Source organism: Engystomops pustulosus, chromosome 3, assembly GCF_040894005.1.
Source record: "Engystomops pustulosus chromosome 3, aEngPut4.maternal, whole genome shotgun sequence".
Taxonomy (NCBI): domain Eukaryota; kingdom Metazoa; phylum Chordata; class Amphibia; order Anura; family Leptodactylidae; genus Engystomops; species Engystomops pustulosus.
In genome coordinates, this window is record NC_092413.1 from 15,849,119 (window position 1) to 15,868,987 (window position 19,869).

Genomic DNA, 19,869 nt, shown 5'->3' on the forward strand with positions numbered 1-19,869 from the left:
ATTCTGGTGACTATTCTTAGCTGTTTGTACTGTTTTGTCTTTGACTCTATGGTTTGCACTTTGAAGCAGGAAGGGATTGTCGACCAGTTACTGCTCGAGTAAGTAGGTAGTACCAAGGCCGATTTTAGACTAAGTAGGACCCCAGGCAAAACTAAAAGTGGGGCCCTAAAATAAAACTATTTTATGAACAGTCACATTCTGTACAATTCCCTTTAGCCCTGAACTATAATAACACTTTGTAGTTTACAAACAGTAGTATCGTATAGCAATCTGTAAAATGGGAGATAGAGAGATATATAGATAGGAAATAGACACATTATAGGAGATAGATTATTAGACAGATGCTAGGTATATAGACAGACCTGGACATTTAAGCAAGGGGTATTAACAGAGCAATACATCCTCTGCCCGCAAAAGTACACATGCAGGGGGCCCCTTTAGGACAGGGGCCCTGGGCAAATGGCCAGTTTGCAACCCTCTAACGCCTGCACTGGGTAGGGCTATTGGTGGGTTCTGAATTAAAACATCAGATAGAACCATGTATACCTGGTTGGAGGATTCTGAATGGACACCCCAATAGAACATATTTAGCCAAATCTCAAGTGTATTTCCAGGGGACTTGGAACCAGAGATGAGCAGACCTTTTCAGGTACAGATTCTCAGTACAGTTTGGCCAAACCAGAGTTTGTTTTGAGTCCGGATTTGGGTATGCCGGTGACAACTGTTGTTACCCTATAAACGCAACAAAGTCAACAGGGACATTTAAATACCAACGTGTGCCATTTTCCTTAGGATCATCACTCCTGTGTCATCATAGGGGAACAACAATGCTAGCAATAATGGTGGGGTGCACTCCCCTCGGCACATGAATGGCATGAAAAGCATAAATAGTGCCGATCGAGGGCAATAACTCTTTGAATCAATGGAGTGCCATTACGTGGAGGATTGATGCTCCCCGTTGACGTCATTGGGTGCAACAACCCTTCCGAAAATTATCCCCCATCCCCCCCTCTCTCCCGAAACGCTCAGATGAATGACAAAAGAATTAAATGCCATTTTAAAAGATTTGTCTAAAGTAGAAAAGGACGACTTCAACACCTCAAAAATGACCGATTCTTACCGAATCTACGACCCAACAATTAGATTCACTTATCTCCAATAACGTCACGTTGCCACATTGGGTGAATCCCCTCCCTTAGCATCGAACACAACCCAATATAATTTTCTTAATAAAACGAGTCCAATCAGATAACTTCTCCGGTGAAAAGACATGAACCTAATCAGGGAATCGGAGCGAGGTAGAACTTTCCACACCGCTCTCCAATTTTCTATCACCGGCCTTTATCTTTATAACCAATTTGTATTCAGCGTCTCTCGTGAAATTGATTGCCAATGCATTGGTAAGGCTTTGTAAATTGAATAGAAAATGAATTGGCCAAGAAAAGTTAATATCAGGGGGTCCTCGCCAGTAAATCATTAGCCAACTGGTGGAAATGTCAGCCTCACATGCCATTCATATTAAAGCTACTCATGAATATTAACATTTTTCTGTTTGATATATATGGTATTACGGATTAGAACATTTTTCTACAAACGGAGTAGGGGCATAATTGATATATATCATCATCTTATGAATTATTAATAGATAAGTATCTTAATGATGTCAGTATAGTGTATCCCCTGCACTTGCTTCGGAATCTCATTTACTGCCAGAATCTAATAGAAAACAGCTTTTAAGATCTTCTTAAAGGACCTTCGTGCGCCGGCACACCGGGAGACTGAAGACGCTTTATTCATTTCGTAGTTTTGCTAGAGGGTTTCAGAACATAAACACCGTCATCTCATTCAATTACCGAGCAAATGAGAATATTACAGAATATTGGTTGGACATGGTATTTAGGAGCCGGGGGATGGGATTTCTCAGCTTTATACGTGTAATGTAGCGCAATATGGTGGCAGAGGGAACATGAGGGGCCACCGAGGTCCTTATACCAGGGTTATCTGGCATATACTAATGGAGGGGGGGGGGTGGTACAGACTAAGCTCAAGGCACATCTATGATCTTCTATCAATATGGCACAAACTACAATGCTATCGCCTCTATTATCTATCTATCTATCTATCTATCTATCTATCTATCTATCTATTTATCTCATATCTATCTATCTATTTATCTCATATCTATCTATCTATCTATCTATCTATCTATCTATCTATTTATCTCATATCTATCTATCTCATATCTATCTATTTATCTCATATCTATCTATCTCATATCTATCTATCTATCTCATATCTATCTATCTATCTATCTATCTATCTATCTATCTATCTATCTCATACCTATCTATCTATCTATCTATCTATCTCATATCTATCTATCTATCTATCTATCTATCTATCTATCTATCTATCTATCTCATATCTATCTATCTATCTATCTATCTATCTATCTCATATCTATCTATCTCATATCTATCTATCTATCTATCTCATATCTATCTATCTATCTCATATCTATCTATCTATCTATCTATCTATCTCCTATCTATCTATCTATCTATCTATCTCCTATCTATCTATCTATCTATCTCATATCTATCTATCTATCTATCTCCTATCTATCTATCTCATATCTATCTATCTATCTATCTTCGGGTCTTTGTGGTGGATTTATCATTACTTCTATGCCAGAAAACTGTTATACAGGCCCTGAAATAGGCATAATTCTAGAAGCACGTCCAGGAATTATCCCCATTTCTACCCTTGTGCCATTTCCTCGCCAAGTATTCGTGAAGGAGGTATGTTGGGAGGTCAGAGTGGGACGATGGGAACGTTCCTTCACCCACACTTGGGTATTACCTATAGCCTGTGCCTGGAACTGGGGTAGAACTGTCCCACCACACACTGGGGCCCTGAAATATCCACTACCCCCCCCCCCCCCCAATATCTACAGTATGTATTATCTGTAATGAATACATCTATATATGAAGGAGAGCAGAGAAAGACTCATGTAGAGCTGAAATGTGAAGGTCCAGTCTTCTCACCATATTCTGTATTTGGAGTGCTGCTTATTAAAAATATATATCAGTAAAGAACCCGGGTCCTGTCCCTAATTGGAGTGTGCACACTTGGTGGGTGCCCGAGGGGGTGGGGCGCATTAAATGTGCCCCATGCTGCTCCAAGTTGCAAATACAGGCAGTCCCCGGATTACGTACAAGATAGATTCTGTAGGTTTGTTCTTAAGTTGAATTTGTATGTAAGTCGGAACTGTATATTTTATAATTGTAGCTCCAGGCAGAATTTTTTGGTTCTGTATGACTATTGGATTTTAAAATTCTTGGGTTGTCATAAGAACCAGGATTAGCAATAAATCTTAAGTGCAGACGCCTGTGATAACTGTTACAGCTGATTATTGTAGCCTAAGGCTAAAGTACAGTAATTACCAACATCCAGAGGTCCGTTTGTAACTAGGGGTCGTCTGTAAGTCGGGTGTTCTTAAGTAGGAGGCCGCCTGTATTGTATTTTGAAGTCATAGATCTGATCTCTACCTTTGCTTCACACAACATAGCCGATAATAGCCAGCGCTACTGTACATAGAATAATACACATAAGACTCATCCTAAATCCTACACAACACAACATCACCTAATATAATACAATGTATCAGGCGGGTCGTACCATATTTTCGTATAACGCTGTCATCTTGTATTAATAAGAGAAGGAGAATCTTTCCCGGATACAAAACTATTATTTTGACTGAACACTTAAAGGAATCTGTAGATGAGGACTCAAAGGAGATTAATGGATATAATTAAACTAATAGACACGTGAACTTGTATGATTTATTTTTACAATTGCGCCATTAATCAGAAATTTAAATCCTTAATAAGCCTGATTTTGCAATTTCTTTCGGTTGCATATACATAAGATTCAGAAAAGTCTTTGGGAAGTGTCTTTACTCGAGTTACTAGAACCTTGGTGATCCGGAGAGTCCACCTGTCCTTCCTGTCCTATCTTATTATTGCTCCTTTATTACTAGGGGCTGATGGGTAAGTTTCATAGCAAGTTTGTCCGAATCCAGTAATTCGGGACTGATTGGGGGTCATTTACTAAGGGCCGATTCACGTTTTCCCGACGTATTACCTGAATATTTCCGATTTGCGCCGATTTTCCCTGTATTGCCCCGGGTTTTTGGCGCACGCGATAGGATTGTGGCCCATCGGCGCCGGCATGCACGCGACGGATTCGGAGAAACCGCCGCATTTAAAAAAAAAAAAGTGTTGCGGGACACGCGCTAACCTTCACCAGGTTTAGGATGGTGCATTCCGGCAGACCTCAGGGAACTTCAGCACAGCAGCGCCACCTGGTGGACGCCGGAGGAACAGCCATAGTGAATCGCCGGAAGACCCGAATCCACTGCAGAGAACGCGCCACTAGATCGCGATTGGGTAAGTAAATCTGCCCCATTATCTCATGTCTATGGGGTTTCCTGTCCCTCCCCCTACAGATGATTTGTAGGTAAGAGGATTTGGGGAGAGATTACCACCTGCCAGTGGTGACTGGTGACAACTTACTCTCCTCTACCTATTGAAAGGGTTGTCCGACGTTTAAGTGGTCGGACTTCGTCTGATCATATGGACGATAAATGCCTGATGGATACTGATTGCTTTCGTCCTATCAAGGGCTCATATGTATGGGGTTCTCCTGACCCTCCCCCTACAGATGACTTGTAGGTAAGAGGATTTGGGGAGAGATTACCACCTGCCAATGGTGACTGGTGTCAACTTACTCCCCTCCACCTATTGAATGGTTTGTCCGACGTTCAAGTGGTCGGACCTTGTCTTATCATGGATGATAAATTCTTGATGGATACTGATTGCTTTCGTCCTATCAAGGGCTCATGTGTATGGGGGTCTCCTGACCCTCCCCCTACAGATGACATGTAGGTAAGAGGATTTGGGGAGAGATTACCACCTGGCAGTGGTGACTGGTGGCAATTTACTCCCCTCTACCTAATGAAGGGGTCGTCCCACATTCAAGTGGTTGGACCTCGTCTGATCATATGCATGATAAATCCTTGATGGATACTGATTGCTTTCGTTCTATCAAGGGCTCGATCAGCTGTTGTTCTGTAGAGCATCAAAGTCGTGCAGAACCCAGATTAATAAAACACTACTTTGGGATTGGGACTAGAATAGGTCCTTCTAAATCCTTGCCTTGACCCTCAAGTTCTCAGTCTATGGATGGTTCCAGGGAGGAATTACAAGATATTGGTTTGGTGGAATAAATTAGTCATTGATAGGTAGGGATGAGTGGACCCGTTCAAATTCGGGTATAGCTGAGGAAGGTGATTCGGAGGATTTATGTTCCCCGTGATGTCATCAGGGAGCAGTGATCATAGAGTAAGTGATGGAACATTTTAGGAGTTAACTAGAGATGAGCGAGCACTAAAATGCTCGGGTGCTCGTTATTCGAGACGAACTTTTCCAGATGCTCGAGTGCTCGTCTCGAATAACGAGCCCCATTGAAGTCAATGGGAGTCCCGAGCATTTTTCAAAGGGACCATGGTTCGGGAATAAAATGTGTTATTTAATTGAAAAAGAATGTCTTCTGATAAGTTATCAGATGTATGCAAACATCTGCAATCTATTCTTCACTGTTCCGTGCGTATATTATCTCCCGACAAGTTAACAGATGTGAAGAACAGTGAAGAATAGAATAAAAACAGTGAACACAGGATCATTTAAGTGAAAAACGCAGTGAAAAACACAGTGAAGAATAGATTACAGATGTTCGGCACATCTGCTTACTTGTCGGGGTGATACGCTGTCCCGGGATCCGCTACTCTTCTTCCTCTGAAGTCTCCCCGTGCTGCCCGATGGTGTCTCCTCCGTGCTGCCCGATGTCTGTCTCCCCCGTGCTGCCCGATGTCTGTCTCCCTGCTGCCGTTCTGCGCGATGTCTGTCTCCCTGCTGCCGTGCTGCGCGATGTCTGTCTCCCTGTTGCCGTTCTGCGCGATGTCTGTCTCCCTGCTGCCGTTCTGCGCGATGTCTGTCTCCCTGCTGCCGTTCTGCGCGATGTCTGTCTCCCTGCTGCCGTTCTGCGCGATGTCTGTCTCCCTGCTGCCATGCTGCCCGATGTCTGTCTCTCTGCTGCCGTGCTGCCCGATGTCTGTCTCCCCGCTGCCGTGCTGCCCGATGTCTGTCTCCCTGCTGCCGTTCTGCGCGATGTCTTTCTCCCTGCTGCCGTGCTGCGCGATGTCTGTCTCCCTGCTGCCGTTCTGCGCGATGTCTGTCTCCCTGCTGCCGTTCTGCGCGATGTCTGTCTCCCTGCTGCTGTTCTGCACGATGTCTGTCTCCCTGCTGCCGTGCTGCGCGATGTCTGTCTCCCTGCTGCCGTTCTGCGCGATGTCTGTCTCCCTGCTGCAGTTCTGCGCGATGTCTGTCTCCCTGCTGCCGTTCTGCGCGATGTCTGTCTCCCTGCTGCCGTTCTGCGCGATGTCTGTCTCCCTGCTGCCATGCTGCCCGATGTCTGTCTCTCTGCTGCCGTGCTGCCCGATGTCTGTCTCCCCGCTGCCGTGCTGCCCGATGTCTGTCTCCCTGCTGCCGTTCTGCGCGATGTCTTTCTCCCTGCTGCCGTGCTGCGCGATGTCTGTCTCCCTGCTGCCGTTCTGCGCGATGTCTGTCTCCCTGCTGCCGTTCTGCACGATGTCTGTCTCCCTGCTGCCGTTCTGCGCGATGTCTGTCTCCCTGCTGCCGTTCTGCGCGATGTCTGTCTCCCTGCTGCCGTTCTGCACGATGTCTGTCTCCCTGCTGCCGTGCTGCGCGATGTCTGTCTCCCTGCTGCCGTTCTGCGCGATGTCTGTCTCCCTGCTGCAGTTCTGCGCGATGTCTGTCTCCCTGCTGCCGTTCTGCGCGATGTCTGTCTCCCTGCTGCCGTTCTGCGCGATGTCTGTCTCCCCCGTGCTGCCCGATGTCTCCCTGGTGCGCGATGTCTCCCTGCTGCCGTTCCGCGTGTATCTTCCGACAAGTAAGCAGATGTGCCGAACATCTGTAATCTATTCTTCACTGTGTTCTTCACTGTCTTTTTCACTTAAATGATCCTGTGTTCACTGTGTTCACTGTTTTTATTCTATTCTTCATTGTTCTTCACTGTGTTTTTTTAATTAAATGCTCGATCTCGAGCAGGGGAAATACTCGTCCGAGCAACGAGCCGCTTCGAGTACCTTAATGCTCGAACGAGCATCAAGCTCGGACGAGTATACTCGCTCATCTCTAGAGTTAACACAAACTGATGATGCCCGCAATGGTTGCAGGTGTTACCAACAGAATCTGAACTCAGGGTCCACTGATCACTATTTGTAGGTTTTATCCAACAAATTTGGTTGTTTCCCTCTGAATGGAGAACCTACACACACACTCATGCATTAAGTGTTGAACAGGTCTTTCCGTGGCTCTCCACGGATGGTCCTCGGCTGTAGGATAATTCTTCTGGTAAGTCTTTTCCTCTGCCTGAAATCTTGACCATGGCTGGTTGATGGTGAACTGGTGTTCTTTCCACTTCCCCAACAGTACTTTCTGGAACCTTCAGTAGTTTGGGAATTCTTGAGACAACTTGAGGCACCTTTGTAATGAAACGCTGCTGGAGACCCAAAGAGACCCAGAGCCACCGGGACAGGAGACAACCCTGTCTCCCCTATGGCGAGGAGGGGAAGAGAGCTTGAGTTTATCCCCCTCTTGAGGTTGTGTCATCAGTAGAACCAGCTCATATTATTTATTACTAAGTGGAAAAATTACTTTCTAATTACTGATGACTTTCAGCCGGTGTCATGACTTTCGATGGCTTTTTGCACCTCTCTTTCTTCATCTGTTCGATATCTAGAATTTCATTTCAATAGCACCTTCAGAAAATATATATAAACTTGATGTGTTCAATACTTATTACAACTACTTTATAGTGAATATAGAAATTTTTGAACTCCTCAGATTGTGAAGAAAAAAGCAAGCAGAATTAAATAAAAGAAAAATAATAATAAAATAATAATAATAATATGCTTTTACTATTTTGCCAAAATATACACCAAAAAATTAATGTAAAAAAAATAAGCCGAAAATTGATTGATATTTAGGCAGTCTCCAGGTTACGTACAAGATCGATTCTGTAGGTTTGTTCTTAAGTTGAATTTGTATGTAAGTCGGAACTGTATATTTTATTATTGTAAACCCAGACAAATTTTTTTTTGGTCTCTGTGACAATTGGATTTTAAAAATAATGGGGCAGATTTACTTACCCGGTCCATTCGCGATCCAGCAGCGCGTTCTCTGCGGTGGATTCGGGTCCGGCCGGGATTCACTAAGGTAGTTCCTCCGCCGTCCACCAGGTGGCGCTGCTGCGCTGAAGTTCCCCGGAGGCGCGCTTGAATGCCCTGAAATTCACCGGCCTATACCTGGTGAAGGTAAGTGTAATTTTCGCAACACATTTTTTGTCTTAAATGGGGAAGTTTTTCCGAATCCGTCGGGTTTTCTTTCGGCCCCACGCCCCCTGATTTCCGTCGCGTGCATGCCAGCGCCGATGCGCCACAAGCCGATCGCGTGCGCAAAAATCCCGGGGCAATGCAGGTACAATCGGTGCAAATCGGAAATATTCGGGTAACACGTCGGGAAAACGCGAATCGGGCCCTTAGTAAATGACCCCCATTGGGTTGTTATAAGAACCAGGATTAACAATAAATCTTAACTGCAGACACCTGTGATAACTGTTATAGCTGATCATTATAGCCTAAGGCTAAAGTACAGTAACTTACCAACATCCAGAGGTCCATTTGTAACTAGGGGTCGTCTGTAAGTCGGGTGTTCTTAAGTAGGGGGCTCCTGTACTTAAAAGGGTTGTCCAGTGACGTGGAGGAGGTGTAGACAGTGAAACTGTCTGTGAAGATACGGCATGGAGGGGCTCTGTTACCATAGCCCTTAAGTGCTGTAGCTGCAGTTTCAGGCTCATTAGTATAATTTTAAAAGTTGATTTTATAAGGAAGAAGGCCATAGACAAGTATAAGAAGATTACAACAGTCACAGTGCCTGGATCTATGAGTAGGTGTCCCACGATGGATTTTGATCTCCCCGAAAATATTAATTTGACCTCCATTTATAGAGCCCCAAACTCGTAGGTGACCACGGCTTTAGTAGTATCAGTAATTGTTCTAGCGCTTCTCCTCCATTACTCCTTCATTATCCTCAGAACCTATATCATTACCTTGACATTGACGCCATCATCAACTCAAATTACGGCTGATGATAAAATCGCGCGGTGCTTAAGATTGATAGCGTTAAAGGAATATGTCAGCCCAGGGTGGGCCAAGCCGAGGCCCCTCATTTCCCCTGACCTTATTTCCGAGGTAGATGTCAATTATTTATTTCTTCTCTCCTATGGTGATGTTTTAAACATTCCGCCCTACTTGTTATTCCTGCTGGCATGGCGACTGTCCTTTGATATTATTCTTTAGTACATCAAATGGGAACATTTTAGTATTTTTTGATTGCCCTGATAGTTTCATGCAAGTTTTAATGTATTCAGTTCAAAGATCTTTAGAAAGTCTGGCTCATTACTGGATAGGCAATAAAAAAACAGAAATGATTCCAACAGAGTATATTGAGCTATATTTCCCAACAGGAAAAGTGAGCACTGATTCATTACGGCTGACCACAGATGTGTAGAGGGGTTTCGAGAAAATTAGGAAAGTGCATGACATTCATAGATCCGCTATCGATGGCCCAGACTGAGGGCTAATTTATTATTTTATACTGTACTGTTAAAGTGATATACCAGGCAGGGTTACATACATAGGTTTGTTCTTAAGTTGAATTTGTATGTAAGTCGAAACTGTATATTTTATCATTGTAGTTCCAAACAAAAAATTTTTTGCCCCAGTGACAATTGGGGATTCAAAATTTTTTGCTGTAACGGGACCAAGGATTATCAATAAAGCTTCATTACAGACACCTTACAGCTGATCATTGCAGCCTGGTACTATAGTAACATCCAGAGAGGTCACCAGAGGTCAGAGGGGTCTGTCTGTAACTAGGGGTCGTCTGTAAGTTGGGTCTTTTTAAGGGAGAGCACCTGTATTGTACTGTACTGTATAATATGTAATATATTGTACTGTGCTGTATTATATACATATATATATATATATAATGTTATACTGTACTTTACTAATATTTATAATACCTTATTTATAATCGCAAAAAAATCCTTAGATTTTCTCAGAAATCAAAGGTGCGCCTAACAGTCCAGTGCGCCTTATATATGAACTATATATAACTATATTTATAATAAATGTAAGTTATCATTTTAATATTGGAATACATTTTTAGAATATAATGATGATTAACGTATGGAAAAAAAAGAAGCAACATCCTTCCATCTGTTCTTGCTATTGTATAATCTACATAATGTACAGGGGGTCCCCAGGTTACATACAGGATTGGTTCTGTAGGTTTGTTCTTAAGTTGAATTTGTATGTAAGTCAGAACTGTATATTTTATCATTTTAATCCCAGACAAATTGGATTTGAAAAATGTTGGGTTGTCATTAGAACCAGGATTAACCATAAAGCTTCATTACAGACGCCTGTGATTACTGTTACAGCTGATTATTGTAGCCTAGGGCTAAAGTACAATAATGACCAACATACAGAGGTACCACAGTCACTTAAAAATTAAAGGAGCGGTGATAAATTGTAGGCATTAGAGCGCTGTTCCCTGTTTTTGTGATTGGTTCTTGGAATCCCAAGTAATCAGACATCTTGGGGCAGATTTACTTAGCCGGTCCGTTCGCGATCCAGCGGCGCGTTCTCTGCACTGGATTCGGGTCCGGCCGGGATTCACCAAGGTAGTTCCTCCGCCGTCCACCAAGTGGCGCTGCTGCGCTGAAGTTCCCCGGAGGCGCGCTGGAATGCCCTGAAATTCACCGGCCTATACCTGGTGAAGGTAAGTGTAATTTTCGCGACACATTTTTTGCCTTAAATGCGGCGGTTTTTCCGAATCCGTCGGGTTTTCGTTCGGCCACGCCCCCCGATTTCCGTCGCGTGCATGCCAGCGCCGATGCGCCACAATCCGATCGTGTGCGCCAAATTCCCAGGGCAATTCAGGTGCAATCGGCGCGAATCGGAAATATTCGGGTAACACGTCGGGAAAACGCGAATCGGGCCCTTAGTAAATGACCCCCCTTGTGTCCATTGGAAAAAGCCCTTTAAAGGACACAATAAAAGTGGATGTAAATGGATTCCAAAAGATGAAGTTGCACCTTTGTCCCCTTTACGCTATCTCCATGTCAAGTGGGCTTGGACAGGAGTAAAGCGGGGCGCAGCCAGGAGCAGAGTTGGCCGGTATGGGGCGTTCCTGTCCCGTGCCTGCACACTGCCATTAGCCTTCGCTAATTCTTCATCAGGATGCACCTGTCGTGGAACTGCCCTTGGTGCAACACCTGCAGGATAGATATGGCGAGTGCCGGAGGGAGGCGGGGATTGCATCATACACTGGCCTTTCGAATTGGCAGTGTATGATAAATCCCCTCATGAATGCACCTTTGGCTACCTACAATCATCTCCCAATCAGATGGTCCCCCATTTACACAATGAGCTCCATGCAATGACCTTTGTTTTAGAAGCCAGACAACATCCAATCACCTACTACAACCTATCACCAAATCACTGCATCGGGCAAATGTAAGAAAATGGGGCACATAAACTTACCTGTCCCTGCGCGATCCCCGAGGTGCGATCTCCGACGAGAACGCACAGTTGCCGCGATTCACTTACAGCGTGCGCCCGATATCCTGCATGTGTCGCTTCCCCGATCAGGAGTTCACCTTCTTCTTCCCGTTGCATGTAAGTGCATTATATGCAACACAATTATAAAGTAAAATCCCGCGCTCAGTCGCCCCCCCCCCCCTATTTGTGTCTCGTGAAAGCTGACGCGATCGCGACACAATCCAGTCGCGTGCGCCAAAAACCCCTGTTAATTGCGGAAAACGGAAATCGTCGGCAAGCCCCATCGAATGTCACAATTTTGTCTTATGAAATCTGCACCAATAATTAAAAACACAAAATGAGAAATCTCTTATTTGTAAAACCCCAAATATTTTTACAAGATCGCACTCGGATGTTCTATTCCCATTCCTAAAAATCCCGATCCTCAGCCGTTATTTCCTCCTATAAATTACAGTGAATTCCAACTGAAGTCTCGGAATCTTTAAGAACCTCCGTCCGCTCTGACATTGGTTTTTTTTCCGTTAACTTTTCGCCACTAAATATACACTGCATTTTTATGCAAATTCCTGCCAGCTTCGGTGCCTCGGGGGGATTGCCCTGGAGGGGAATTCAGGAAGGGCATGATTTATGGTACGTTTGCAGCAGTTAGTACATTTTACTGCCGCTGTATTACTGTTAGTTAGCCGTGCTAACAGCTTTAACTTAAAAATTAAGCCCTTTAAGTGGAACAATATTTATTGTGCCATTACGGGGAAGCCTCTTGGTAGAAGACGGCATCGACTGGGGGTCAAACTTCAAAGGAAAGCGATGCCAACAGACGGACAGGGTCGCATGAATATGTATGAGCGTGCTTACTGTGACCCACCGAAGTCATTGTGCGGCACATGGGAGGGAAGAAATCCCAATTTTTCAAAGGGATAAAGGACCCCGGGCAATTTCCGTTCAGTGACTAAATTGTTCCTAAGGGTGCCAAGTGGTTAATCCATATTTTCCAAAATGATCACATGAAAGCCGGCTGATAAGCTTGTAAATGGTACAAGGACTGACTACGTCTGACTACTCCTCTTTTTTTGTGTGTTGTTCCTGTCTCCAGTGTGATCGCTGCGCCCCCCTCTATAACGACAAGCCGTTTCGTCAAGGTGACCATGTCCACGCTTATGGCTGCGTACCGTGCCGGTGCCACAACCATTCATCCAGCTGTCACTACGATGCAAGTGTAGACCCTCACCCGGATGACCACCACCGCGGAGGCGGGGGGGTGTGTGATGACTGCTCGCACAACACGGCAGGTAACGTGCTCACGACTCCTGGATGGACAGAACATGGATGATGGAAATTTAAAATTGTGTAGTAATAGAGTATCTGGTGCCTTGGTATAAATAAAAGTAAAAAGTAAAAAGTCCTGAAGGGCTAGTTGTACCTTGTGACTTACAGTCTATGAGGATGAGGGGGGGGGCACAAGAGCTTACAGTCTATGAGGATGAGGGGATGACACAGGAGCTTACAGTCTATGAGGATGAGGGGGGGACACAAGAGCTTACAGTCTATGAGGATGAGGGGGGGAACAAGAGCTTACAGTCTATGAGGATGAGGGGGGACACAAGAGCTTACAGTCTATGAGGATGAGGGGGTGACACAAGAGCTTACAGTCTATGAGGAAGAGGGGGTGACACAAGAGCTTACAGTCTATGAGGATGAGGGGGTGACATAAGAGCTTACAGTCTATGAGGATGAGAGGGTGACACAAGAGCTTACAGTCTATGAGGATGAGGGGGTGACACAAGAGCTTACAGTCTATGAGGATGAGGAGGTGACACAAGAGCTTACAGTCTATGAGGATGAGGGGGGGAACAAGAGCTTACAGTCTATGAGGATGAGGGGGGGGACACAAGAGCTTACAGTCTATGAGGATGAGGGGGGACACAAGAGCTTGCAGTCTATGAGGATGAGGGGTGACACAAGAGCTTACAGTCTATGAGGATGAGGGGGGGGCACAAGAGCTTACAGTCTATGAGGATGAGGGGGGACACAAGAGCTTACAGTCTATGAGGATGAGGGGGGGATACAAGAGCTTACAGTCTATGAGGATGAGGGGGGACACAAGAGCTTACAGTCTATGAGGATGAGGGGGGGATACAAGAGCTTACAGTCTATGAGGATGAGGAGGTGACACAAGAGCTTACAGTCTATGAGGATGAGGGGGTGACACAAGAGCTTACAGTCTATGAGGATGAGGGAGTGACACAAGAGCTTACAGTCTATGAGGATGAGGGGGTGACACAAGAGCTTACAGTCTATGAGGATGAGGGGGTGACACAAGAGCTTACAGTCTATGAGGATGAGGGAGTGACACAAGAGCTTACAGTCTATGAGGATGAGGGGGTGACACAAGAGCTTACAGTCTATGAGGATGAGGGGATGACACAAGAGCTTACAGTCTATGAGGATGAGGGGGTGACGCAAGAGCTTACAGTCTATGAGGATGAGAGGGTGACACAAGAGCTTACAGTCTATGAGGATGAGGGGGTGACACAAGAGCTTACAGTCTATGAGGATGAGGAGGTGACACAAGAGCTTACAGTCTATGAGGATGAGGGGGTGACACAAGAGCTTACAGTCTATGAGGGGTGACACAAGAGCTTACAGTCTATGAGGATGAGGGGGTGACACAAGAGCTTACAGTCTATGAGGATGAGGGGGGACACAAAAGTTTACAGAGGTTAGGTAACCTAACACCTCAGTGCTAGCAAGATGAAATTCAGCCAAGATTTTATAATTTAGTAGAGTATTTTTTTTACTTTTTTATTAACGTTTTTGTTTTCATTCTTATTTTTTAATGTATGTTTAAAGAAACCAATATTTGAATGTAAATGTTTGGTCTCTAGAATTGCAAAATTTCCAGAGACACAAGTTTGGGTCGTGTGACAGATGGGAGGTAAATGAAGTAAATCGGGTTTTGATGCAGGTTCATAGCTTCATATGCTGCGGATCAGTACATTGGCAGGTAGAGAGGGAAGGGGCATGACAACGGATATTCGGGAGGTGATCCTCCCCTCTACTTCCATGCTCCTGTAGATCATTGTAAGACGTCTCTAGATTAAACATTTCTCTTTTAGGAAGAAACTGTGACGTTTGCAAGATTTCTTTTTATCGGAAATTTGGGGCCGACCCGTCTGCTGCAGATGTATGCCAACCCTGCGACTGCCACCAGGCCGGCACCCTGAACAACAGCCAGAATTGTGAAGAGGTAATTGGGGCAAGACATTTGTGGAGAGATAATATACAGTGATGTCACAGTACAGGGATAATACACACAGTGATGTCACAGTACAGGGAGAATACACACAGTGATGTCACAGTACAGGGAGAATACACACAGTGATGTCACAGTACAGGGATAGTACACACAGTGATGTCACAGTATAGGATAATACACACAGTGATGTCACAGTACAGGGATAATACACACAGTGATGTCACAGTACAGGGATAATACACACAGTGATGTCACAGTACAGGGATAATACACACAGTGGTGTCACAGTACAGGGATAATACACACAGAGATGTCACAGTACAGGGATAATACACACAGTGATGTCACAGTACAGGGATAATACACACAGTGATGTCACAGTACAGGGATAATATACACAGTGATGTCACAGAACAGCGATAATACACACAGTGATGTCACAGTACAGGGATAATACACACAGTGATGTCACAGTACAGGCACAATACACACAGTGATGTCACAGTACAAGGATAATACACACAGTGAAGTCACAGTACAGAGATAATACACACAGTGATGTCACAGTACAGGGATAATACACACAGTGATATCACAGTACAGGATAATACACACAGTGATGTCGCAGTACAGCGATAATACACACAGTGATGTCACAGTACAGGGATAATACACAGTGATGTCACAGTACAGGGATAATACACACAGTGATGTCACAGTACAGGGATAATACACACAGCGATGTCACAGTACATGGATAATGCACACAGTGATGTCACAGTACAGGGATAATACACACAGTGATGGCACAGTATAGGGATAATACACACAGTGATGTCACAGTACAGGGATAATACACACAGTGATGGCACAGTATAGGGATAATACACACAGTGATGTCACAGTACAGGGATAATACACACAGTGATGTCACAGTACAGGGATAATACACACAGTGATGTCACAGTACAGGGATAATACACACAGTGATGTCACAGTACAGGGATAATACACACAGTGATGTCACAGTACAGGATAATACACACAGTGATGTCACAGTACAGGGATAATGCACACAGTGATGTCACAGTACAGGGATAATACACACAGTGATGTCACAGTACAGAGATAATACACACAGTGATGTCACAGTACAGGGATAATACACACAGTGATGTCACAGTACAGGGATAATACACACAGCGATGTCACAGTACGGGGATAATACACACAGCGATGTCACAGTACAGAGATAATATACACAGTGATGTCACAGTACAGGGACAATACACACAGTGATGTCACAGTACAGGGATAATACACACAGTGATGTCAAAGTACAGAGATAATACACACAGTGATGTCACAGTACAGGGATAATACGCACAGTGATGTCACAGTACAGGGATAATACACACAGTAATGTCACAGTACCGAGATAATACACACAGTGATGTCACAGTACAGGGATAATACACACAGTAATGTCACAGTACAGGGATAATACACACAGTGATGTCACAGTACAGGGATAATACACACAGTGATGTCACAGTACAGAGATAATACACACAGTGATGTCACAGTACAGGGATAATACACGCAGGGATGTCACAGTACAGAGATAATACACACAGTGATGTCACAGTACAGAGATAATACACACAGTGATGTCACAGTACAGGGATAATACACACAGTGATGTCACAGTACAGGGATTATACACAGTGATGTCACAGTACAGAGATAACATTAATCTAAATATTTGTTGGTTGCCCACACTGTGAATACAGAGAGGTAAATGAGGAGGTGAATACGGTGGTAATATACAGCAGCTGCAGCAGCGTCGTTCAGGGAAAGTGATTAAGACGCATTAAAGATGAGATTAATAAGTCAGAAGTGTAAGAGCCGCAATGAATTAGATGTTACAGAAAGAAGCCATTCCCTGTAATGGTGTAAGATGTGACCTGAGAAAGATGGAATTGTACGAGGTGTAAGGTTTTTCCTCATGAAAATTAATTAGCGCGTTAAAGGGATTCAGACTTCTGAAGTTATGTGCCGGGATGGATCACATCATTTTCTGCAGAATTTGCTATTTTCTGACTTCCAGATGCAGAGAAGAGTGAGCAGGGTGCATGTCCGCACTAGAGGTACAACGTGATGCTCATGGGGCCCCAACGTAAGACCGTCACTGGGGCCCCACCTACTTAGTAGATATCACCCAAAATTGACATTTTCACACACACCAGGGGCCTACACACGTTTTTTGTAAAAAGTGACCAAAAAGCAAACAAATTCGCAATTTCCATGGTCACTTACTGGTGAAAGACGAAATTTTTGCTGGCCGTTACCATTTCCTTCAACTTTGACTCTTTGAAGCCTTCACAGGAGGCCATTCACTGATTCCGACGTAGTTGGAATTTTTTCTCTAGTCCCCAGTGACCCCAATCAATGCCATTATTTCTAGGTCTTTACTGTCAATTGGGAGGAGCTTAACTTTCTCCTCCGACCTAAAACCAGTAGACAGCCTAATTAGCATACTGTCTACTGAAACTACCTTTAAACATTGCGTAATTGGCTCTCTACAATCAGATGGGTGGTGCTGACCTCGAAGTCTGACTCCACCTATTTGAAGTCTGGTTCTGCCCCTTGAATCCTGGCCCCGCCCAGGAGTGTTGAGGTTTTGTGAGTAAATTCCAACTATGATAGAATCAGTAGAACTCTATTAAAGAATTTGAGAGTTGATGTAGGTGATGAAACGTCCTCTTTGAGGACCATCTGGACCATTGATGACCATCAGGGGAACCACTAGACCCAGAACTGATCACAAGAACCGAAATCCCTGTAACCCAATATACATGGATTGGTGGTTGTACGGGCTTTATGCTGCTACATTCATATCTATTGGACTCCCAGAGAGTGGGCAAACCTTGATGAGAGTACAGAGGACCCCCAATATTTTGATGAGCAGCGGGAGGTCCCTGTAAAATCCATACTGATCCAAAGCTTACCGTTTATTCTGTTGGTTTGGTTCCTTAGAAGACCCCCTTTAAGACCAGTTTCACATGATCGTGTCCAGGAACCACTAGAATTATCTATAGGAATCTAAGGAACTCTATGAAGCTAGGGGATCCTTGCTTCCCGACGGACCTCCAGAATGATTTCATCCTAGGACTGTGGTCCCATAGAGAGGCAGGGACTCCTAGCATCATACATAACGATCGATGACTATGATGCTGTGGGTCAAGTTTCCTTGACCATTGTTCAGTGTAGGATAGGAAACATGGCCGAAGTATGGTCATATCTTATGGATCAAACCGGACTTTTTGAAACTGAGCTTAGTGAATGTTTTTCAGATACAACCAATAGGATGAGTGTCGCTGTCTCATTTCGTAAAGCCAACTTAAAGGGATTTTCCAGGAATCGTGGAAAAAAACCTGGATGCTGGGGTGGGGGGGTATCAAAAATTCTTGGACCTACCCTGCTCCGGCTCTCGCATCAATGTGGTAGTCCGATGGTCTTCACTTCCTTTAGGTCACAAGTGACGTCCACAGTGTTGATGTGGCCACTGAATGGCTAAAGCGAGACCATTGGATGAAGGAGCCAAATACCGGGAGGCCAACGGGACATTGGAACAGTTAGTAGGATAAGCCATGGCCACGACCCCCGGGGGGGTTCCAGGCTTCCTGTAAATCCCCTTTAAGGAACTAAACATTGACATTTAAGTAATTTTCCCAAAAGGTTGGAAATGTTATTAGTTTTCTGTTTGGTTTCAGTTTGCACTTGTTCTTCCAAGGTTGTATTATTCCGAGTCTTATCCTCACAATGGATCCATGGAATGTGTTCAATTAACCTTCATAGGCCCAAGCAGGTCACAAACAGTTAACCATGATAACGTGTTTGTTGCCCGTGGCCTGGACCGGCCAAATAGACAGAGAAGAAGCAAAGGAGGAAACGGGGGAAGCGGAGAGAAATCAATAGGTGATTCTATGCTACAAGACGGTGATTTCCCGGCCAGGGGAACAAGGAGAAAGGAAACTGCAGCAACCCAGGGACAGTCAATTTTCACTAAATGGATCGAATTCTTCATAAAGGGATTATTTACAATAAGAAAGAATGACCTGCCCCTATAACAGTACAACCAATGGTTAAACCCATGGGGAGTCTCAGATATTCTAAAAAATTAAGGTTGGGAACCAAAGAAAGCAAAAGATTTATATATTCAGGCTTTTTTTCTTGATATTTGTTTTGGCAGATGATAGATAGATATGAGATAGATAGATAGATAGATATGAGATAGATAGATAGATATGAGATAGATAGATAGATAGATAGATAGATAGATAGATAGATAGATAGATAGATATGAGATAGATAGATAGATAGATAGATAGATAGATAGATAGATATGAGATAGATAGATAGATATGAGATAGATAGATAGATAGGAGATACATAGATAGATAGATAGATAGATAGATAGATAGATATGAGATAGATAGATAGATATGAGATAGATAGATAGATAGATAGATAGATATGAGATAGATAGATAGATAGATATGAGATAGATAGATAGATAGATAGATATGAGATAGATAGATAGATAGATAGATAGATAGATATGAGATAGATAGATAGATATGAGATAGATAGATAGATAGATAGATATGAGATAGATAGATAGATATGAGATAGATAGATAGATAGATAGGAGATACATAGATAGATAGATAGATAGATAGATAGATAGATAGATAGATATGAGATAGATAGGAGATAGATAGATAGATAGATATGAGATAGATAGATAGATAGATAGATAGATAGATATGAGATAGAT

At 43.8% G+C, this 19,869-nt stretch overlaps 1 protein-coding gene across 5 annotated transcripts in view; it reads left to right on the forward strand.

The window, feature by feature from the left end:
- Window positions 1–19,869, forward strand: part of USH2A (usherin) — a 493,686-nt gene that overhangs the window by 59,894 nt on the left and 413,923 nt on the right. For all 5 annotated transcript variants that reach the window (XR_011854013.1, XM_072140122.1, XM_072140124.1 and 2 more), the window contains exons 10-11: window positions 12,864–13,059; window positions 14,887–15,017. Coding sequence is in view for 4 of the 5 variants with exons in the window: in XM_072140122.1 (XP_071996223.1) it covers window positions 12,864–13,059; window positions 14,887–15,017 (327 nt within the window). In the remaining variant the exon portion in view is untranslated. The remainder of the gene's footprint in view (window positions 1–12,863; window positions 13,060–14,886; window positions 15,018–19,869) is intronic.